Source organism: Myotis daubentonii, chromosome 16 (genome assembly GCF_963259705.1).
Source record: "Myotis daubentonii chromosome 16, mMyoDau2.1, whole genome shotgun sequence".
Lineage (NCBI taxonomy): Eukaryota > Metazoa > Chordata > Mammalia > Chiroptera > Vespertilionidae > Myotis > Myotis daubentonii.
Window position 1 is genome coordinate 39,429,906 of NC_081855.1, and position 21,938 is coordinate 39,451,843.

General features: G+C 42.4%; 1 protein-coding gene across 17 annotated transcripts in view; it reads right to left on the reverse strand.

The window, feature by feature from the left end:
* Nucleotides 1-20,268, reverse strand: part of BPTF (bromodomain PHD finger transcription factor) — a 117,525-nt gene extending 97,257 nt beyond the window's left edge. For 8 of the 17 annotated variants that reach the window (XM_059670023.1, XM_059670020.1, XM_059670019.1 and 5 more), the window contains exon 1: nucleotides 18,893-20,267. In XM_059670023.1, coding sequence (XP_059526006.1) covers nucleotides 18,893-19,502 — 610 coding nt within the window. In that variant the 5' untranslated portion in view covers nucleotides 19,503-20,267. Of the gene's footprint in view, nucleotides 1-18,892 lie in introns of all 17 variants that reach the window. The other 9 variants (XM_059670016.1, XM_059670014.1, XM_059670028.1 and 6 more) reach the window with 4 other exon arrangements.
* Between the last annotated feature and the right edge of the window lie 1,670 nt (nucleotides 20,269-21,938).

Consider the following 21,938-nt stretch of genomic DNA (forward strand, 5'->3'; position numbering starts at 1 on the left):
ATGTCTCTCTCTCCCTCTCTCAAAGTCAATACATAAAAATTTAAAAAGAAAAAAAGAGAAAATTAGAAACAAAAAAGGGGGCAATGATAAAGTATAAATATCTAAGAGGTCATATAAGAATCTTTTTAAAGTAGTTGCTTCTGGGGAGGAGAAATGGACAGAAAAAGACAGACTAATTTTTTTTTTTTACCTTTTTGTTTTTTAACGTCACATACATGCATTTTTATTATAATATTTAAAAAAATACTGGTCGCCCTGGGTTCAGTTAGAGCATTGTCCTGTACCAGAAAGGTTGTAGGTTCGATCCCTGGTGCAGGTTCTCTCTCTCTCTCTCTCTCTTCCTTCTTTTCTCTCTAAAAATGGGTGAGGATTAATATATATACATATAAAAGGTTAATATCTAAATCAATAAAATAATGCTTACTAATAGTTACTGATAGTCATGTAGGAATACAAAGATAAGGTCATTATACCAAATTCAAAGGTTCAGGTTTATAGAATTGAGCACAGATTATCCTAAATAATAAAAGAATAATATGCAAATTGACCGAACAGCAGAATGACCGGTCACTATGACACACCACCAGGCTGAGGGACATCCCCCCCCACACCAGTGCACGAATTTTGTGCATCAGGCCTCTTGTATATAAAGAGAAAATTCAAAAATAAACAACGTAAGCCCCTCAACTGTCAATCATTAGTATTAGCAAGTCATTTCAACCATTTATGAAAATGTATTTATGCCACTGAGGATTTTGCCATTTTCAATACTGATCAAATTTAGGGTTAGAGTTAGGTTAGCATTAATATCTAGTAGATAAAAAAAAAAAAATCTAGTTGATAAAGTACATTAATTTTTCTGTATTTTATAAAAAGGATTAACATCAATATCACTAATTATCAGGAAAAGACAAAGTAAAACCACACTGAGATACTGTTTCATACTCATACTAGTAGATAGACAAAAATTTAAAAGTTCAACCAGCCGAAACCAGTTTGGCTCAGTGGATAGAGCGTTGGCCTGCGGACTGAAAGGTCCCAGGTTCGATTCCGGTCAAGGGCATGTACCTGGGTTGCGGGCACATCCCCAGTGGGAGATGTGCAGGAGGCAGCTGATCGATGTTTCTCTCCCATCGATGTTTCTAACTATCTATCTCTCTCCCTTCCTCTCTGTAAAAAATCAATAAAATATATTTAAAAAAAAAAAAAAACAATAAAAGTTCAACCAAACAATCTTGGGGGAAATGTAGAACAACAGAAATACCAGTGGGACTGTAAACTAGTACCACCACTTCATAGAGCAATTCAGTAATAGGTTATGGTTGTGTATATATATAATCCTGAGAGAGCAGTCTGCAAACATTTTACCCATGATCCAAAATAAATACATTTTACATCTCAATCCAGTACACACATATCCCAAAACAGAAATTGTACATATATGTCATACTATCTTTTATCCTATTCTAATACCTTCTCATATTCTCTTTCTGCTTTAAAAATGTGCAGCCCACAATTTGAATAACATTTCTCTAGAGAAGCTTTCATCATATATGCAGAACATTCGGTATTGTTTATAAAAGCAGTCACCATGGCCAGTGTGGCTCAGTTGGAGTGTCCCCCCGTGCACCAAAAGATGACAGGTTCAATTCCTGGTCTGGGCACATAACCAAGTTTCCATTTCCCAGGTCAGGGCATGTGGAAGGCAACTGATCAATGCTTCTCTCTCTCTCTCTCACATTGATATTCTCTCTTTCTCTTTCCTTTCCTCTCTCTGAATTCAATATAAAATACAAAATTATAAATAAATAAATTCATTAATTAAAAGCAAACAGTGAATCAAGCTGAAAATAATCAAATGTACAACGGGGCAATGGTTAAATTGTGGAACATTCATTTGACAGAATTCTAAAAAGCAATCTTGACTAATTAAGGCTACATATGTCAGCATGGATCAATCTTAAAAACACCATGAAACATTGCCCTAGCTGGTTTTGCTTAGTGGATAGAGCATCGGCCTGCAGACTGAAGGATCCCAGGTTCGATTCCGGTCAAGGGCAATGCCTGGGTTGCTGGCTCGATCCCCAGTGGGGGGCATGCACAAGGCAGCTAATCAATGATTCTCTCCCATCACTGATGTTTCTATCTCTCTCTCCCTCTCCCTTCCTCTCTGAAATCAGTAAAAATATTTTTTAAAAAAACCACCATGAAACAAACAAAAAAATTTCTACACAACTATCAACAATTCAAGGCCATGCAAAATAGGTTTATCTGTTGCTTATGGATGAATGGACCATTAGTTAACACCACCACTAGAATATACAGTGGGGCCTTGACTTACGAGTGTCCCGACTAACGAGTTTTTTGAGATACGAGCCGTCTCTCGGCCAATTTTTTGCTTTGAGTTGCGAACTAAAATTCGGGTTATGAGCCAGCTTCAGATACTCCACCACTAGTTGGCGCAGCGAACATCACAGTGAACACCACAACATCAGCCCAGCATCACGTGTCTCACTCGTTCACTTTTTTTTTAAAATATATATATATGTTATATATATATATATATATATATATATATATATATATATATATATGTACTTTTTAAATATATTTTATTGATTTTTTACAGAGAGGAAGGGAGAGAGAGAGAGAGTTAGAAACATCGATGAGAGAGAAACATTGATCAGTTGCCTCCTGCACATCTCCTACTGGGGATGTGCCCGCAACCCAGGTACATGCCCTTGACCGGAATCGAACCTGGGACCTTTCAGTCCGCAGGCCGACGCTCTATCCACTGAGCCAAACCGGTTTCGGCCACTCGTTCACTTTTTGATTTGACATTCGAGTAATTTGAGTTACGAGCTCCATCATGGAACGAATTAAACTCGTAAGTCAAGGCCCCACTGTAATCTCCTTAAAGGCAGGTAGTTTTGTCTATGTTGTTTTTTGCTGTGAATAAATGGCTGGTACATAGTAAGATATATTTATTCAAAGAAATAGTAGTTTTGAAGTGCTAGCCCATGCAATTTGCACAAGAAAATGATGTATTTTATTTGAAGACTAGTGGCCTGGTGCACGGATTCATGCACATTGAAAGGAAGCAGGGCTGCGCTTCCTCCTCTCTGGTCCTGGGGTGCATCACCCGAGAATCGCCACTGCTGAGTCACCGCAGCTCAGCAGTAAACCAGATTTGGGGTAACAGTGCCCTAGCAACAGCATAACCTAAGGCCAAAGGTGGAACTGCGTGGCCCTGCGAGGAATCAGACTCCCTCCTCTCTGGTTCCAGGGTGCGTCACCCAAGAACCACTGCTGTCAAGTCACTGCAGCGCAGCAGCTCCTGTGTTGATCATCTGCCCCCTGGTGGTCCGTGTGCATCATATGTACAGGCCGGTCAGCCAGTCACTTAGCCTTTTTTATATTTATATATATATATTCGAAATGTGTTTTTACTTCTCACTATATAAGCAGACAGACAAAAGACAGACAATTATAGTGAAAACTCCTAGGACAGTGGTCCTCAAGTGTTGTACATCAGAATCACTTTGAGAGTGGATTGTGATTAAAATAGCTTCTGACTCAATAGGTCTAGGACAGAATCTCAGAATTTGCAATTCTAACAGCTCCTAGGTTATGCTAATTTTGCTGGTTGAGGCCCACACTTTGAGAACCACTGCCCTAGAGATTAGAAAGGTTATCTCTCTAAAATCCAGATGAATAAAAATTCATATACATCAGAAGACATGCACTAATTCCAGTCCAGCTGGTGTGGCTCAGTGGTTGAACATCAACCTATGAACCACCAGGTCATGGTTCAATTTCCAGTCAGGGCACATGCCCAGGTTGCAGGCTTGATCCCCAGTGGGGGGCATGCAGGAGGCAGCCAATCAATGATTCTCTCTCATCACTGACGTTTCTATCTCTCTCTCCCTCTCCCTTCCTCTCTGAAATCACTCTCTCTATATATATAAAAGCCTAAGTGACTGGTCGCTTAGGTCATGGGGCAGACACTCAGTGCAGGAGCTGCCTCCTGGTGGTCAGTGCGCTCCCACAGTGGGAGCGCTGCTCAGCGCGCTTACTGAGCGGCAGTGGCAGCAGGCGCAGCATGGCTAGGATGAGCGGGTGCCCAGCCCAGGCTCAGGATCCTCCCCAGCCGCCTGCCGCTTCATGCACTACTATATCCCTCAGGGGAGGTCGGGACTGCCGGTTTTGGCCTGATCCCCGTAGGCCACCCCGGTCAAAACTGGCAATCCAACATCCCCCAAGGGGTCCCGGATTGCAAGAGGGCGCAGGCCAAGCTAAGGGATCACACTGCACCTCTAGAGAGAGAGAGAGAAGAGAGAGAGAGAGAGAGAGAGAGAGAGAGAGAGAGAGAGAGAGAAAATATATATATATGTGTGTGTATATATATAAAAGAAGACATTCACTAATTCCAAAAGTTACCTTCAAACCTTACTATTTAACATGTGACTGGCATTACCTAGTATGCATGAGAGAAATTCAGAATCTTTGGTCCTACCCCAGACCTACTAAATTAGGATCCACAGTTTCTCAAAATTTTCATTTGATTCATATGCTCATTAAAGTTTGAGAAACTGCCTTAAATAATACATCCTAAAACTAGAGGTGCAGCAAAACCACGTGGTAAGCTGTTAAACAGTGTCAAATTTACCGAGTCCTACGTGAAGCTCAGTACAGTATTTTTATCTTTCTTCTTAGATAATTCTCCTATGCAGCCAAGTTTGAAAACTAGTACTTCACAGAAATTGGATATCCTACTACCAAGCAGAAAGTAAGACTTTTATGGAAACTCAAGCAACAGAACTAAGGTTGCCTCGTGAGGCATGATCAGAACAGAACTGATATGAAAGGAAAGTGTAAAATTTAATCCAAACACAATAACTAAAAGAGGCTGTCAGAAGACTGGATTAAAAAAATAACAACAAGGAACCACCTGAAAATATGACATAAATGAAAAGTAAAAAGGTGGGAAAAGTTATACCAAACTAGTAGTATTCCCCCAAAAAGCTGAATTAGCTACATTAATAATAGATTTTTAAAAGCAAAGAATATTACCAGGGGTAAAGAAGATCATTTCATCATGATACAGGGGCCAAATATCCAAGACAAAACCATAAACGAACAACCATAATGTTTATGCACCTAGTAACAAAGCCACAAAGTACATGAAGCATAACCATACAGAACTTCCAGGAGATTGATTCCTCTCTTAGTAATCAATAGAACAAGTAGACAGAAAATCAGCAAGGTTATAGAAGATCTTAACAACACTATCAACAAATTTGATCTAACTGACACTATGGAACACTGCCCAACAGCAGCAGAATACACCTTTCTTCCAAATACACATGGACAATGTTTTGGGCCATAAAACAATCTCAAATGATTTTTTTAAAAATTAGTCATACCTGTTATGTTATCTGACCATAATGGAATTAAATTAAAAACCAGTAACAGAAAAATATCTGGGAAATGCCCAAAATGTTTGAAAATTAAACAGTTTACTTTGAAACAATCCATGGATCAAAGATTAAGTCACAATAGGAATTGGAAAATATTGTGAATTTAATGAAAATACAACAAATCAAAAATTGTAGGATGCAGCTTATAAAGTGCATAGAGGGACACTTATAGCACTAAATACCTACATTAGAAAAGGAAAGTCTTGCCCAGCCGGCGTGGCTCAGTGGTTGAGCATCGACCTATGAACCAGGAAGTCATGGTTCGATTCCCAGTCAGGGGCACGCACATGCCTGGGTTGTGGGCTCGATTCCCAGTGTAGGAGGCAGCCAATCTGATTCTCTCTCATCACTGATGTTTCTATCTCTCCCTCCCTCCGTCCCTCCCTCCCCTTCCTCTCAGAAATCAATAAAAATATATTTCTTTTTTTTTTTTTTTAAAGTCTCAAGTAAATGATTGTAAGGTAAGTTTCTACTTTCAGAAACCAAAATAAGAGCAAATTAAACCTGAAACAAGCAGGAGGGAAACAATCAAGAGTAGAACAAACGTTTACAAGTGGTTTGGTGTTCCTGTGTTCATTACCACACATCCATCTATTTAAAAGAGTAGAACAAAAGTCAATGAAATACAAAAGTATACACAAAAATCAATACTAGTACACCCAAAGGCTGCTTCTCTTAATAGATCAATTAAATGGATTAACACTGGAAGACAAATTTCAATATCAGGAATGAGATAGATAACATTACTATAGACTTTACAGATATTAAAAGGATAAGAAAATATTATGAACACTTTTATATTGATAAATTGAGCTCACATGAAAGAAACTAATTTCTTGAAAGACATGAATAATCAAAGTCCATTCAAACTGTACAGCCTCAGAAACAGACTCATAGATACAGAGAACAGACTGAGAGCTGTCAGAGAGGAGAGGAGTTGGGGGGCTAGGTGAAAGGATTAAGCAAAAATATTTAAAAACTCACAGACATGGACAATAGTATAGTGATTACCAAAGAGAAAAGAGGGTGGGGGGAGATAGAAGAGGGTAAATTGGAATAAATGGTGATGGAAAGAGACTTGACCTAGGGTGGTAAACACACAATGCAATATACTGATGACGTGTTATAGAAATGTACAACTGAAACTTATGTAATTTAATAACCAATGTCACCACAATAAATGTTTAAGAAAGAATGAAAAAAGTATAGCCTTCTATGTATTTTTTTTTAAATATTTTTTATTGATTTTTTACAGAGAGGAAGGGAGAGGGATAGAGAGTTAGAAGCATCGATGAGAGAGAAACATTGACCAGCTGCCTCCTGCACACCCCCTACTGGGGATGTGCCCGCAACCAAGGTACATGCCCTTGACCGGAATCGAACCTGGGACCTCCCAGTCCGCAGGCCGACGCTCTATCCACTGAGCCAAACCGGTGTGGCAGCCTTCTATGTATTAAAGAAACTAACTTCCTAGTTAAAAATCTTCCAACAAAAAGAACTCCAAGCCCAGATGACATCATTGGAATATTCTACTAAACTTTTAAAGAAACAATTACAATTCTATACAATCTCTTGCAGAAAACAGAAAAAAAGAGGCAATACTTTCTGACTCATTTTGAGGCTGGCATTACTCAGATAAGACATTTCAAGAAAACTACAAACTCCCCAAAAACACAGACATAAAAATCCTCAAAAACACCATGCATGAGAATTCAGCAAGATATAAAAAGTATAACACATCACAACCAAGTAGAGTTTAACTCCTGGAATTAGGCTAGTTCAACATTCAAAAAATTACTCAATAGCCCGGCCAGTGTGGCACAGTGGTTGAGCGTCCACCCAGGAACCATGAGGTAGCCGGTTCTATTCCTGGTCAGGGCACATGCCTGGGTTGTGGCCTCAATCCCCAGTGTGGGGCATGCAGGAGGCAGCCAATCAACGATGTTCCTGTTTTATCGATGTTCCTATTCCTCTCTAACACTTCTGAAAGTCTAGTAAGAACTTTACATTTTAAAAAACATACATTTTTATTGATTTTAGAGAGGAAGGGAGAGGAAGAGAAAGAAACATCAATGATGAGAGAAAATCATTGATTGGCTGCCTCCTGCACACCCCCTCCTGGAGCTCTAGGCTGCAACCCAGGCATGTGCCCTGAAGGGTATGGATCAGTGATCTCCTGGTTCATAGGTCCCCGCTCAACCACTGAGCCATGCCGGTTGGGCCAGAAATGTTATTTTAAAAATGCAAAGCCCAAAAAGAAAATAAATAAATATGCAAAGTTTTTTGCCCTAGCCGGTTTGGCTCAGTGGATAGAGCGTCGGCCTACAGACTGAAGGGTCCGAGGTTGGATTCTGGCCAAGGGCACATGCCTGGGTTGCAGGCTTGATCCCCAGTAGGGGGGCGTGCAGGAGGCAGTCAATTGATGATTCTCTCTCATCACTGATGTTTCTATCTCTCTCTCCCTCTCCCTTCCTCTCTAAAATCAATAAAAAATATATTAAAAAATAAGTAAATAAATAAGATAAAAATGCAAAGCTTTTACCCTAACCTAATTATCCAAGCCACAGATTAATGAATGTCAAGAGCTCAGAAGGGGATTGGCAAACTATGGCCAGCCACTGCCTATTTTTGTAAATAAAGTTTTATTTGAACACAACCATGCTCATTTGTTTATTATTCTCTACAGCTGCTTTCTTGCTACAATAGCAGAATTGAGTAGCTGCAGCAAAGACAGTCTGGCCCCCAAAGCCTAAGATATTTACTACATGGCACTTTAAGAGAAAGTTTGTCAATCTCCTACCCATTAGATTATCTAGTTCAGCCTATATTTTACAGATAGGTAAATTGAGGCCCACAAAGGAATGACTTTTGTAAGGTCAAACTCAAGCTAAGAAACAATGATGAAATCCATTCTTACCTAGCCAGAAACTTCTCAAAACACACATCTACCCCCGCCCAATTTGAGAGTGAACCTCAGACTCTCATACCACAAGTTAGTACATTTACCAATAAACTGATGAGGAAAGAACTTTGGGTCTAATTCATATCCAAGAATACCTGCTAAAGGTCTGAGATAAACTTCGGTAGATTCTAGAAAAAATTAATTTGAAAGCCACATAAACTCAGATTAGGGAAGATTTTAAAACAAGTAAATGATGGTTTAGCCTAAAATAACTGCCAATTCATTTAATTGCCTATTAAATGTAACCCAATAATCCCACTCCTAGAATCTACCCTATGGAAACACCAGTCTGGGCGACCTAAGATAGATCTATCACATTTACAATAGCACCATTTGTAAAAGCAAAGAGGAACTAAGTTTCAATAGGGCTACTTTTCAAGGCAAATCTGAAATTCTTAAAAAGAGCCACATCAAGGGATATGATATCACTGTAAAACTTCAGAATATTGGAGACCATGAAAAGCTTAAACGCTTTTAGAAAGGAAAAACAAAACAGATTAGACATGATGGAAATACTGGTAATCAGAATGGCCCTAGACTTCTCAACAGCAACACTAGATGCTAGAACACAATAAAGCAAATATTCCAAGTAAAACTGATTTTTTTATTTAGGATCCTATACCCAGTCAAACGATTAATCTAGTATTGGGGTTTAAAAGGGCATTTTCAGACACGTAATAAAAAATAAGGGGTAGGGATATTTCTCATGCATCCATCTTAGGAAGCAATTAGAGCTTGTACTGAAAAAAGGAAGTAAACCAAGAAAGATGTAGGACCTAACAAACAGAACCAACATGGGAAAGCAGCAAAAACCTACAGAGCAACAAGCAACAGTTCAGGTGAAAGCAGAAATGCTGAAGGCTGCAGAAGAGAAATCAATAAGGAAAATATGGAATTGCTACATTGGAGAGTTTGGAAAATAGGAAATGGTAAGATATTTTATCTATCTATTTATTTATTTTAATCCTCACCCGAGGATATGTTATTATTGCTTTTTAGAGAGAGAGGAAGGGAGAGAGAAAGAAACATCAATCAATTGCCTCATACACACCCCCAATGCGGGGGGGGGGGGGGGGGGGGATCCACTTACAACCTAGGTATGTGCCCTAACCAAGAATCAAATTGGCAAACCTTTGGTGCACCAAACAACGCTGCAACCAGGACAGGAAATGATAAGATATTTTAAAGTAAGGAACAGTACCCTAGGCTAAGTACATAGAACACTAAGCAGTTAAAAAAAGGGGGGGGGGGCAATAATTCCAGGAAAACAATTACAAGGAAAGTAATAACCATAGTGCATTATTTGATTCAAGTGTAAATAACAATAATAGCCACAATAGTGTAATCAATCCCTCATAATTTATCCTGACCAAGAATCGTGCTATATAACTATAATGAGAGCATAGAAGAAAGTAAGGGTAATTAACCAGGGCTAAATGCTCATTTACTATATAAAAGTCAAGAGAGAAATGTCTAAAATTGATAAATCAAATATAAGCATATCATTTTAAAATAGTGATAATTATCAGAAAAATAAAAACCAGCTACAAGAACTGAAAACCACTGCCTCAAAAAAAAAAAAAAAAGGCAAAGAAAAAAAGAGATAAAAAGAAAAAAAAAACGATTGCCTCTGGAAAGGTAGGAAGAGGTACATCGAAGAACCACTTCTGTTCACTGTGAGTCTTTAATACTATTTTATCAATGTTTATGTACTACTTTGATAAAGATATAATGATATGGGAAAACCCTGCTTTATAACAAATAAATCAGTTTAATATGATCCTAGTTACCTTTATTTCTTTTTTCTCTTTTTTTAAATATGTAGATATAAACATGACATAAAAATGGAATTTTAAAAATACATAAAAACATGTACCGTGGTTATCTATGGTTGGTAGGATTACACAGGATTTTCATTTTCATCTGTTATCATGTGTATTTTCCCAAAAGAGTAAACCCACACTATTGTTATGATTTTTCATTGCAATTTTAAATAACAACTTGAGAATAGATGAGAACTCAGGGGAATGAGGGAGACAGAGGGCCATGGGCTGGTTGGAAAACCTGGAAAACTGGTGTTTAAGGAACAGGCAGAAAAAGAGGACATGGAGGAAAAACAAAAGAGCTAGAAGTATCAGGAGTGCTTTCTCCAACCATTGTAAATAATTGAAGTAAATGTATTATTTATTATAGTTCTGGAATAAATCATGTGTTTGATAAACTAAATTTTTTAAATGGAGAAGTTAAACATTTAATATTTCTTAAGTTGTTTTAATGTACATTTTTACTTAAATATTTTTTACCTTATCAGCTGACAGCTTTCAATAGAATGAAATAATACCTTCAACAGACTATAAGTAAGGTCTCTATATCATCAAAGAATCTCCATCTTCAACTCAGGAAGATATCAACAGGTAACAATAGCTAATATTTACTGAACCAGGCATTTCATATGCATTAACCCATTTAACCATCACAACATCTTGAATAAGTACTCTATCTCCATTTTATAAATAAGGAAAGTGAGGCACAAAGATTGGGCAAATTGCCCATCATCACAGAGCCCAGATTCAAACCTATGAAACCTGGATTCAGATTCTTCACTCTTTAAATCTCCATGCTACCTGCTTTGGTCTCTAAAATTGTTTTTTACATTCATAAAATACATGTCTCGAATCCTCAGCTTCTCATCCATCATGATAATCTAAAATTTTGTGTTTGGCTTACATATGTCCCTGCCTCTAATGCCTGGCACAAGTCCTCACACTGACAATGTGAAAATCAACTCCACTCACACTGGTCCTTCTCTGACAGAACCTTCTGGAATTAATTCTTCAAGCTGGCCTAAGGCAATCCAGCTCTTTCATTTTAAGAGAACTTTGTTTCTTTGTTGTTTTTAAATCCTCACCTGAGGACATTTTCCCACTGATTTTTAGAGAGTGAAGGGGAAGGAGGAGGAGGGGAGAGAGAGAGAGAAATATGGATGTGAGAGAGATATATCGACCGGTTGCCTCCTGCAACCAAGGTACGTGCCTTCGATAGGGAATGGAACCCACGACCACTGGGCAAAACCGGCCAGGGCAAGAACTTTGTTTTAAGACTACAGTACCAAAGAGCCTTTCCAAAGAACCGACAAGAGGGCGGAAGTGGAGCAGAAAAGAAAGCGAACCTCGGACTGCGCCCATCTTGAACAGCTGCTGGACGAGCTATGAGTACCGGGATGCAACTGCACAGCGCCCCACAGCGGGTGGCGGCTGACCCGGGCTTGCAAAGGAAGCAGCACTTTGCTGCAGAAGCCAAGCGCCTGCGCAAGGAGGAGGTGCCGCCCAACGAGAAGCCCAAGGTGATGAAGCCACACATTCGGGACATGATCACCCTGACTGAGATGGTTGGTGGCACTGTGGGCATCTACAACGGCAAGACTTTCAACCAGGTGGAAAGCAACCGAGATGACTGATGGGCCACTACCTGGACAATTCTCCATCACCTACCAGCAAGTGAAGCACTGCCAGCCAGCACCAGGGCCACCCACTCCTCTATTGTCATCCCCCTCACATAGCCAAGAAGGGCACAGACATATCTTATATTAAAAAAAAGAAAGAAAAAACTATTGTAACAAACAAAATGAGTCTGCTTAAGATGATTCTATTAAAACTGCATTTGTAATGGTCCAGCTGTTCCATTCCTAGGATATACCCAAAATAAAAACATATTGTACAGGCAAAAATCTATACACGAATTATTTGCAGCAGCATTATTCATAATAGACAAAAAGTGAAAACATGAACTGGTGAATATAGGACTGGTATATGCTATAACATGTACGGACCTTGAAAACAATATGCTAAGTGAAAGAAGCCACATATTATATGTCTCCATTTATGTAAAATGTCCAGAAGAGACATATCAGCAGAGAATGAAAAGTAGTGGTTGCCAAGGGATGGAGAGGGAGAAGGATAGGGTAGGGAGTGACTGCTATGGTATGGAATCCCACGGGGGGGGGGGGGGGGGGGGGCAGGAGGCAGCCCATCAATGATTCTCATCATTAATGTTTCTATCTTTCTCTCCCTCTCCTTTCCTCTGAATAAAGATATACTAAAATCATTGATCAGCTGCCTCCTGCATGCCCCACACTGGGGATTGAGCCCACATGTGCCCAGACCAGGAATTAAACCTTGATCTCTTAGCTCATGTCAACACTCAACCACTGCACAACACCGGCCGTGCCATTTTCTTCTTTTAATTCTCATGTTTATGCTCATAGTCACTAATCATCCGAGAGATGCAAATCAAAACAGCAATGAGGTACCATCTCACACCTGTCAGACTGGCTATCATCAACAAATCAACAAACGACAAGTGCTGGAGAGGATGTGGAGAAAAAGGAACACTTGTGCACTGCTGGTGGGAATGCAGACTGGTGCAGCCACTATGGAAGACAGTATGGAGTTTCCTTAAAAAACTGAAAATGGAACTCCCATTTGACCCTGTGATCCCACTTCTAGGAATATATCCCAAGAAACCAGAAACACCAATCAGAAAGGATATATGCACCCCTATGTTCATAGCAGCACAATTCACCATAGCTAAGATCTGGAAACAGCCTAAGTGCCCATCAGTAGATGAATGGATTAGAAAACTGTGGTACATCTACACGATGGAATACTATGCTGCTGTAAAAAGGAAGGAACTCTTACCATTTGCAACGTCATGGATGGAACTGGAGAGCATTATGCTAAGTGAAATAAGCCAGTCAATAAAGGAAAAATACCACATGATCTCACTCATTCGTGGACAATAGAGACCATTATAAACTTTTGAACAACTATAGATACAGAGGCAGAGCTGCCTCAAACAGATTGTCGAGCTGCAGCGGGAAGGCCGGGGAGGGTTGGGGGGCAGGAGGTAGGGGGGTAAGAGATCAACTAAAGGACTTGTATGCATGCATATAAGCATAACCAATGGACATAAGACACTGGGTGATAGGGGAGGCTAGGGGACTGTCTAGGGCGGGGGGATAAAATGGATACATATGTAATACCCTTTGTAATACTTTAAGCAATAAAAATTAAAAAAAAAAAAAAAAAAAAAAAAAAAAAAAAAAAAAAAAATTCTCATGTTTAATTTCTTCAGGTACTTATACCTGAAAACAAATCTCATTACTTTCCCCTTTTTTAAATTTCAGAGAAGAAGGGCAATGGAGAGAGAGAGAGAGAAACATCAATGATGAGAATCATTGATTGGCTGCCTCCTGCACGCCCCACGCTGGAACCCGGGCATGTGCCCTTGGCTGGAATTGAACCCAGGACCCCCTTCAGTCCTCAGGCTCTATCCACTGAGCCAAACCAGCTAGGGCTCATTAATTTCCCTTATAAAGTTGAATTCCTATGGCTCCTTACTGAAAGCAGTACCATTCTTATAGAGGCATATTTGATACATTCCTCTCTCTGTCTACACTTGTTATGTTGTTAAGGCATGGAGAACTCTGAAGCACTTCCTCAATTGATCTTCCATCCAGGGCTACAAAACCCATCCAGATCCCCATCAGCTATATCTCATTCTCTTCCAACCTATCTTGCAGAACAGAATCTATGCTAAACTTTCTAACATCCCACGGAAATCATTTCCCACTTGTTTTTAGGTCTTCTGATCGATCCCCAATACCTGCAAATAAAATAGATTTGAAATAGATTGGTGGGGAGGTGCTCCAGAAACTATCTCCTCCAGTTTCATACTTCTGCATGGTACTGATGGAGATTTAACATATCCCCTGAGTGTTCCAGGAGTGAAAAATGACTGAGGACTACTGATCTAACCCAATCCTTACCCTACAGATAAGGAAGGAAAAATACAAACGCTCCAGTATGGTTGTGTAGGTCCTGCCCAACACAGAGCTTTACAGTTTATTTCCTATTCACACATACAAGCTCTTACTAAACCAGGTTACTTAAGACTGCCCACATTTTAAAATCAGTGGCTTAGTTAATGCTGCTCCTTCCCTCCACCTGTCCATCCTCACTGTCCACATGCTCATCCAAGAAGCATACATCCCACAACTCCACCAGTAGGGTATGATCTCAACCTCCTTTAAACTTCCACTACCCTTTGTACCTCACTTGTAGCAATCAGAAATTACAAATATACTGAAAAGATATTTGGTTGACAGTGATGGATATAAATACTGCCAAACTAGTAACAAACTCTGCTTTTCAGATATAAGTCTATAGTTCATTCATGGCATCTATACCACTCATTTCCACTGTCATAACCCTTAGAGGACATAAATCCCAGAATAACACCAGAGCTTTTGCTTTCTGTAATCATCAGAAGTTCCTAATTTCATATTCCAGCTAAGAATCTTCAGAAGTCCCATACAAGTTAAATGCAAGAACTAGTCTAGTTCAACTATGACTTAAATTTTTTAAATTAGCAAATGCTAGATTTGAAGGTTCTGTCAGAACTTTTCCAAATGCCTATTCAAAATAGGTTTTCTATACAATCCTTCAAGGTATTGGCAGAGTATGTCATAGAACCTATAGGCTAGCTCTGGCCAGTGTGGCTCAGTTGGTTGAATGTTGTACTGTGCACCCAAAGGTTGATTGTTCAATTCCCAGTTAGGGCACATGTCCAGGTTTCAGGTTCAGTCCTGGTCAGTGCTTATGGGAGGCAACCAATCGATGTTCCTCTCTCACATTGATGTTTCTCTCTCAATCTCTCTCTCTCTCTCTCTCTCTCTCTCTCTCTCTCCCTTCCTCTCTGAAATCAATAAAAATATACTTTTTAAAAATTAAAAAAATAAAAGCCTTATTTAGCCAAATACCTCTAAGTTAAGCAAAACTAGATGATTTCAATTTTGTATTACCAAATTTTCATGTGAGTACCTTATACCCATTTAATTGTTTTCTTCATAAAAGGAAAACATTTAATCTTCAGTTAATAAACCCTTTTAAATCTATGATTTTAGAAAATTAAGCTAGTAACGGCAACCAGTGTCTTTGCAACATCCAGTTATACTACCTACAATGTACTTAATAGATGAATAAGTTATTTTTTTAAAATATATTTTATTGATTTTTTACAGAGAGGAAGGGAGAGGGATAGAGAGTTAGAAACATCAATGAGAGAGAAACATTGATCAGCTGCCTCCTGCACACTCCCCACTGGGTATGTGCCTGCAACCAAGGTACATGCCCTTGACCAGAATCGAACCTGGGACCCTTGAGTCCGCAGGCCGAGGCTCTATCCACTGAGCCAAACCAGTTAGGGCATAAGTTATTTCTTATACTAGAAATTTATTACTTAGTCAACATTCTAGTTTATAAAATTAATCTAAATTACCAACAAAGTATATACCTCTTTTAGCCTTGACAGTACAGCAGGATTCAAATAATATTTCTTTAGGTGCTTCTGAAATATTTTAAACCAACACTAGAATATTTTTACTTCCAAAGCATATACTCATATACACATTTATCTAACAAACATCTTTCCAGCCTTTATCGTCTGTAAGTACAGACAAAAATAAAAAACACTATCTACAAAGAAAAATTAGGAATTACTTTATTATAAAATGCTCCTAGAAGTCTTACTTGTGTTTATTTTTTAAAAACAACTGTAATGTTAGATTTGTGTGCATGTAAATAATTAAGGTACATCATAATTGTAGTTTAAAAATTGTACATGGCCGAAACCGGTTTGGCTCAGTGGATAGAGCATCGGCCTGTGGACTGAAGGGTCCCAGGTTCAATTCCGGTCAAGGGCATGTACCTGGGTTGCGGGCACATCCCCAGTAGGGGGTGTGCAGGAGGCGGCCGATCGATGTTTCTCTCTCATCGATGTTTCTGACTCTCTATCTCTCTCCCTTCCTCTCTGTAAAAAATCAATAAAATATATTTTAAAAAAAAATAAAAGTTGTACATGATAAGACATATTGTGTTTTTACTGTATGTTTTTACTGAATGATCTATTCCCCATCCTAAGGCAAGCGTGAATAAAATTAGGTTAAATGTAAAAAAAAAAAAAAACACACACACACAAAACTAATAAAATGAGTGCTTACCCCAAACAACTCACTGTCATGCACTGTTACTTTCTAGACAAGGGACATAGTCTAGAAGTTTAGAACACAATATATATTATTCCTTTTACCATAATCTTGAGAAATAATGTGTTTCAAAAGTAAAACATCCAGCAAGTTAACACCCAACCAATAAAGAAAGGAAAATGCCTGGCAAGCAAAACACACTAACTCTACTACTAAAAACATTCATTGGTCACTTGCATATTAACATCTAATTAGACCAGTTTTTAGTTTTCCAAATCTAAAATATTTAAGAGTTATGGCACTCAGTGAAGAATTATCAAAACTTCATCTATTACAAGTTCTCACCAATCTTTGATGAGCACCTGCTACTGCTATATTCAAGACACTTTGCTAGGAAATGCAAAGGATGTAAGATTAATATAAGGATATATAATCCTTAAATTCATATAAAGATAGGACAAGTATACACAATGTAGACTTTCATATAAGTACATAAATATACAAGTTTTAGTCACATCAGTATTGTAATCACTTTTTTTCCCCCCAAGCCCCTGGCTCAGGGCCCGGCATAATAAATGCTCAATAAATGTTATAAGGGGGGAAAAAGGAAACACCCAACCACAGATTATAATTTAACTCAGCATACACACAGCTATCAATCCTAAATATTATTTGCTAGGCCTTCTAAGAGAAGCTAAGGATAGCTGAACTGCCCTGCCAAAACGCCTTGGGATAATATAACTCAGTCTCCAACTGTCTTTCAAATGTGGGCTCTTTGTTAAAGTAAAAACTGTAACTACAGAAGATGTATTAAAATCAAATTGGCATGAAATGAAAACTGGCATAGTCCCCTCTACATGCAATAAATACTTGGCACTTGATTCATTCCCTTCATTCTCCATCCAGCAAGCCTCCCCGCCCCCCACCCCCCCCCAATTAAATACAGGCAGATACGTTCTTTCTGTGAGGCAAAAGAAGTTACCTTTTTCATTTGCTGTTAGGACAATCTAAATGGGATTACATCTGACTTAATATTCACACTCCTCCAATAAGTATTAAAGCATGTATAAAAAATGGAAACATTTAAACTTATTTAACCACTTCTACTACCCTAGTCTCTTTTTAAAAAGCAAGTGATACAACTTACTTTCTTAAAATCCAATTTCCTCATAAACTTTACTTTGTAAAAGCTCTTAAAACTGGACTCTAGTTCATACAGATTAACAAACATAAAGGACAAATCTTGTAGGTTGTTGCTACAAGTGATGCTTTTTTCACAATCTAGTAAGGTGCAACTCCATATTTAATACAAAGCAGCAATTGTGTGCTTTTAAAAAAAAATGTGTCTAAGCACCAACCTAGAGAAACTTTCTGTGAGAAATCGAGTCACCATGAAGAAATGCATTACAGATCCAGCAGGACTTTCGTCCTTCGAAATGGGATAAAAAGAAAAAGCCATTTTCTAATAAACCCCCCTATACCTTTGCTGTGTGACTTAGAAGTTGGTCCAAAGGTTCATCTTCAGCAATGACGCCTGCTACCCGTTCTGCGGCAACAGGTGACACGAAACGGCATTTCTCGGGCAAAGCACCAGGCTCAAACCGGCAAGACGCCTGTTCCTGCGATGTCTTATTACTTTTATTTTGGATCTTACCAAAATGGCTTTGAATCGGATGAGTTACCACGTTTGTTTTTGGTTCTGTGTGGTTTTCTGCTTTTGCTTTTTAATCAGCCTTTCACGAGCAACTGGGGCGCGAGCCCATTCGCACCCAAGAATAAAAACAAACCCAGGACCCGAGAAGGCTCCCCTGCAAACCCCGGACTGATCCGTTTCCTCGACACGATTTTAACACCGGACCGAGGCTCCGGGTGGGGAGAGAAGCCTGGGGCGAGCGCCACGACCTGCCTCCAGCCTCGATTCCCTTTTAAGGAACAGCTATACGATAAGTCAACACCTAAAAGAAGCCGCACTCGAAATGCGGAGGAGGGGTCTGCAAAAACAAGAGCCCCCTTCCACTCCAAGGCAGCCAAACCCAGCCCGGGGGCGGAAAATAAGTGCAACGGACCCGCGTGAGCCAAAGTTTCGCTCCTGCCCCACCGAGACGCTGCCCCGGCACCAACGGGGAAGAGGAACACCAGGGGGTGGGGGGCCGAGAAAGAGAGCGAGCGAGCGAGCGTGTGGCCTGCAAACTGCAACAATGCAATCTCCATTTTGAACAATGAGCCTCTTTCCTCCGGTACATCTGGTTGTGTGGTGTGTGGTGGTGTTGTTTTTTTGTCACTGGATGCAGCGGCGCATTTCCCCTCCGCCGGGGCGAGGCGGGGGTGGGGGAGCCCCGAGGGGAGCGAGCGCGGGGGAGGGCGCGGGCGCCGGGGAGGGAGCCCGCACCCGGGCCGGGCGGGTACCTGGAGTGCTGCTGTAGGTGCTGTGGCTCCTGAAGCTGCTCTCCGTGCAGTAGCTGGCGTCGTCGTCATCGTCTTCCATCTCCTCCGGGTAATCGGAGTCATCGTCGTCCTCTTCCATCTCGTCTTCCTCGTCGCCCTCCGAGTCCTGGGTCTCCTCGGCGTCGCCGTCCTCCTCCTCGGAGACCATGTCCTCCTCCTCCTCGCTCTCGTGGTCATCGTACACCACTTTGTTGACGGCCCTCCGGGCCGGGGTGGTCCGGGCCAGGTGGCCGCCGCCGCCCCCGCCCCCCGTCCTGCCGCCCCCGCCTCCTCGCCCCCCCCGGCCCGGGGCGCTGGTGCTCGGGGGGGCCGGCGGCGGCGGCGGCGGCTTCCTCCGGCTACTGCTGCCCCCCCTGGGCGAGCTCAGCCGCGTCTTGGGCGCCACCTCAGCCTGGGCGGCGGCCCACCTGCCCCGGCTGCTGCCGCGGTGCCGCGAGCGGAGCCCCCCGATGGGTCCGGACGTGGGCGGCGGCGGCGGCGGCGGCGGCGGCGGCGGCGGCGGGGCCGGGGCGCAGCGCTCCGCTGCGGGAGCCGCAGGCTGCTTGGGCGGCCTGCCCCGCCGGCCCCTCATGTCGGAGCTCAGGCGGGGGGAGAAGGGAAAGCGGGGGGGAGGGGAGCGGGGGGGCGCCGGGGCCGGGTGGGGAGGCCCGCGGGGCCGGGCGGGAGGGGCCCGGCCGGCGGAAGCGGGTGGAGGGAGAAGGCTCAATCCGAATTGCTGGGGCCCCACTCCGGATCGCCTTCAGCCGCCATCTTGTTTCTTCCCTCTCGCTCGGTGACTGGGGGAACCGACAGCGGCCGCAGGCCCGGAGCGCGGTCACGTGAGCTGCGCCGCCGACGAGCCTGGGACGGAGCGAGGCCGCCGGCGGCCGCTAGGGGGAGCGCGGGAGCGCCGGGCCGGGGGCGGGGAGCCCGGGGCGCCTCCGCGCGGCGCGGCCGGACCTCAGACGGGGGCGGCGCGGACCCGCGGGGCCTCGCTGCCCCTGGCGAAGTGCCCTGCGCCGGAGTCTGAGGAGACGACTACCCCCGCGGAGCCCTCTCCGCCGGGCCTGCTCACCGTGTCGCCCCGCCCCTGGCTCGGAGGGGAGGGGAGGGCAGGGGAGCCCCCAAATGTGTCCCTCTCCCGCCTCCTTGGGGACGCTGATGCTAAAAGAGCTGGGGGGTTCGCGGAGGGGGCGACTCGAGCTGCCCCGGGGACCAGGCTTCGCCAGCGACGGAGGGAAAAGAACTGGGGGGCGGGGAGAGGAGCCCCCGGGAATGTGCAACTCCCGGGGCTCGGTCCTCGGGAGTCCTGCAGTGGGTCCCAGTGGCAAGTGCTGGGGGGCTGTGCCCGGAGCCGCGCCCCGGGTCGCCGGGACTCCAACCACTAGAGACCCCACCCGGAAGCCTCACATAAACCCCAGGACGAACTACATTCGTCTCCGTCCTCTTCCCGGGACCCCCCTGGAAATACCTCCGGGAGAAAGAGCGCCTTCCTGCCCAAAACCTGCTTCAGAACCTCTGTCTGTGCTGCCAGGAAGTAACGTGCATCTGTTCACCTCCCTCGTCAGCGCGTCTCTGCTCAGCCCAGGGGGGAATCGAGGTGATGAAATGATAGGCACCCCCAGACCAAACCAGGGAGACTCGGAATCAACCCACGAGTGCGCAAGCAAGGGAAACAACAAAGTCGATGTTTCTCCCTTCCTTCCTCTCTCTCAAATCTAAAAAAAAAAAGATAGTTAACAGGACTCTGTCCACTGAGTGGCTCACTACAATGTAGTTACAAGGATAGAAAGCAAATGTGAAATGCAAATGAATCTCAGAGGGTAGGAGGGTGGGTGGGAAGAGATTAACCAAAGAACTTGTATGCACAACCCATAGACACAGACAATAGGGTGGTGAAGGCCTGGGGCCGGGTGTGGGTGAGGGCTGGAAGGGGCCAATGGAGGGGAAAGAGGGCACTTGGAATAGTTTCAACAATAAAGATGAAGAAAGGAAATTCCTGGCCAAGTTTAGCTCAGTGCTGGAGCGTGGACCTATAAGCCAGGAGGTCGGGATTTGATCCCCGGTCAGAGCACATGCGGGGGTTACAGTCTGGATCCCCGGTAGGGGGCGTGCAGGAGGCAGCCAAGCAATGATTCTCTCATCATTGATGTTCCTGGTTCTCCCTCTGAAATCAATACAAGCATTATTTTTAAAAAAAGAGAATGGAAAACACAAGCATTAATTGAAAATTTAATTTATTCAGTATAACTCAGTTAAGCACCAAGGGTGACAAACATGCCTTCAGAGTCCGGTTAAGTAATGAAAGTAAATAAAGTGGGCAAGGCGAGGACTGTCTAATGGAGGTGCCTGTGTTTTGTTTTAAGAAGAAAGTTGTGGGCCCTGGGACATGTGGCTTAGTTGGTAGGAGCGTATCCATACACCAAAAGGTTGCAGGTTCAATTCCCAGACACATGAAAGTTTCTCTTTCTCTAAAATCAATGAGAATGTCTTTGGGTGAGGATTAAAAAAAGGGGGAAGCTGTGGGAATATGGGTTTAAAATGGCTAGATCTTCCAGTTTTCAAGAGAAGGTGCAAATGGGCATTGCATCTGAAATCCCATGATTTTTAAAATGTTGGCAACTGAGTCAATTTTTTAAAAGCACTTCAGATAGAGCAAAATACATGCAGTTCAGATATAGCCCAGAATCTACAAGTTTGCAACCCGTATCCTGCACTGTGTAAAGTACAGTCCCATGTACTATAGGAAAAATATTAGAAATGGTGACAGCCTTCAGAGTTCATAAGCTATTTGTGGAGGAGGCCGATTTACCAAAAAAAAAAAAAAAATTACTAGAGATGACACAACAAGAGGTATTTTTATATTCTTGGTGTTTTTTTAATTGCAAGCAACAGAAACACTGGCTCATTTGAGAAGGATATTGACACCTCCAGAGTCGCTGGTTGTAAGTATAAATGGAATCCAAGCTCTCAAGCTGTTTGTCTTCCAGCTGGTCTCTGGAGCTGTGTATTCCATGGGACATTCTAG